Genomic DNA, 397 nt, shown 5'->3' with positions numbered 1-397 from the left:
TCTGTCGTTTCTGCAGCGAAAGGTTCGAGGCCTGCTTTTTCTCGAGCGGCATTGAAGTCGGCAAGGCAGTTGGCAGACTCTGCACGCAAGCTAAACGATCACACCGCCGTCAGGTCTCATAGAAATTTGTTTCCGATAACCTGAAGTAAAATTATGTGTGTGTTGTGCCTCCTTTCAACCCACCTGCGTTTAGATTTGGATCCTTACTATCCTCTCCGCGGGCGGTCCTCAGCACGGCGACGGCCAGCAGGATCGAGCTGAAGTTTCTCATGGTGTTAGGCGAGAATTCAGCGGTGAGCGTAAAGTATTCCAAAGAAATTTGGCTAATAATTGCCGCTTTCACCGTCACCACGATGTCCCTGCACTCCTTGACGCCCATTGGGCTGGACTTAGTGCG

At 51.4% G+C, this 397-nt stretch overlaps 1 protein-coding gene across 1 annotated transcript in view; it reads right to left on the bottom strand.

Moving 5' to 3' along the window:
* The window catches only part of EMH_0010760 (SAG family member), a gene marked incomplete at both ends in the record, with an annotated part of 3722 nt that overhangs the window by 1868 nt on the left and 1457 nt on the right, over positions 1-397 (bottom strand). The window contains 2 exons of the mRNA XM_013499043.1: positions 3-79; positions 184-397. Coding sequence (XP_013354497.1) covers positions 3-79; positions 184-397 — 291 coding nt within the window. The remainder of the gene's footprint in view (positions 1-2; positions 80-183) is intronic.

The sequence above is a fragment of the Eimeria mitis genome, genomic scaffold (genome assembly GCF_000499745.2).
Source record: "Eimeria mitis Houghton genomic scaffold, Emh_scaff394, whole genome shotgun sequence".
In the NCBI taxonomy this organism is placed as follows: domain Eukaryota; phylum Apicomplexa; class Conoidasida; order Eucoccidiorida; family Eimeriidae; genus Eimeria; species Eimeria mitis.
The sequence above is the reverse complement of the archived record's forward strand: the minus strand, read 5'-3'. Positions and strand labels throughout refer to the sequence as shown.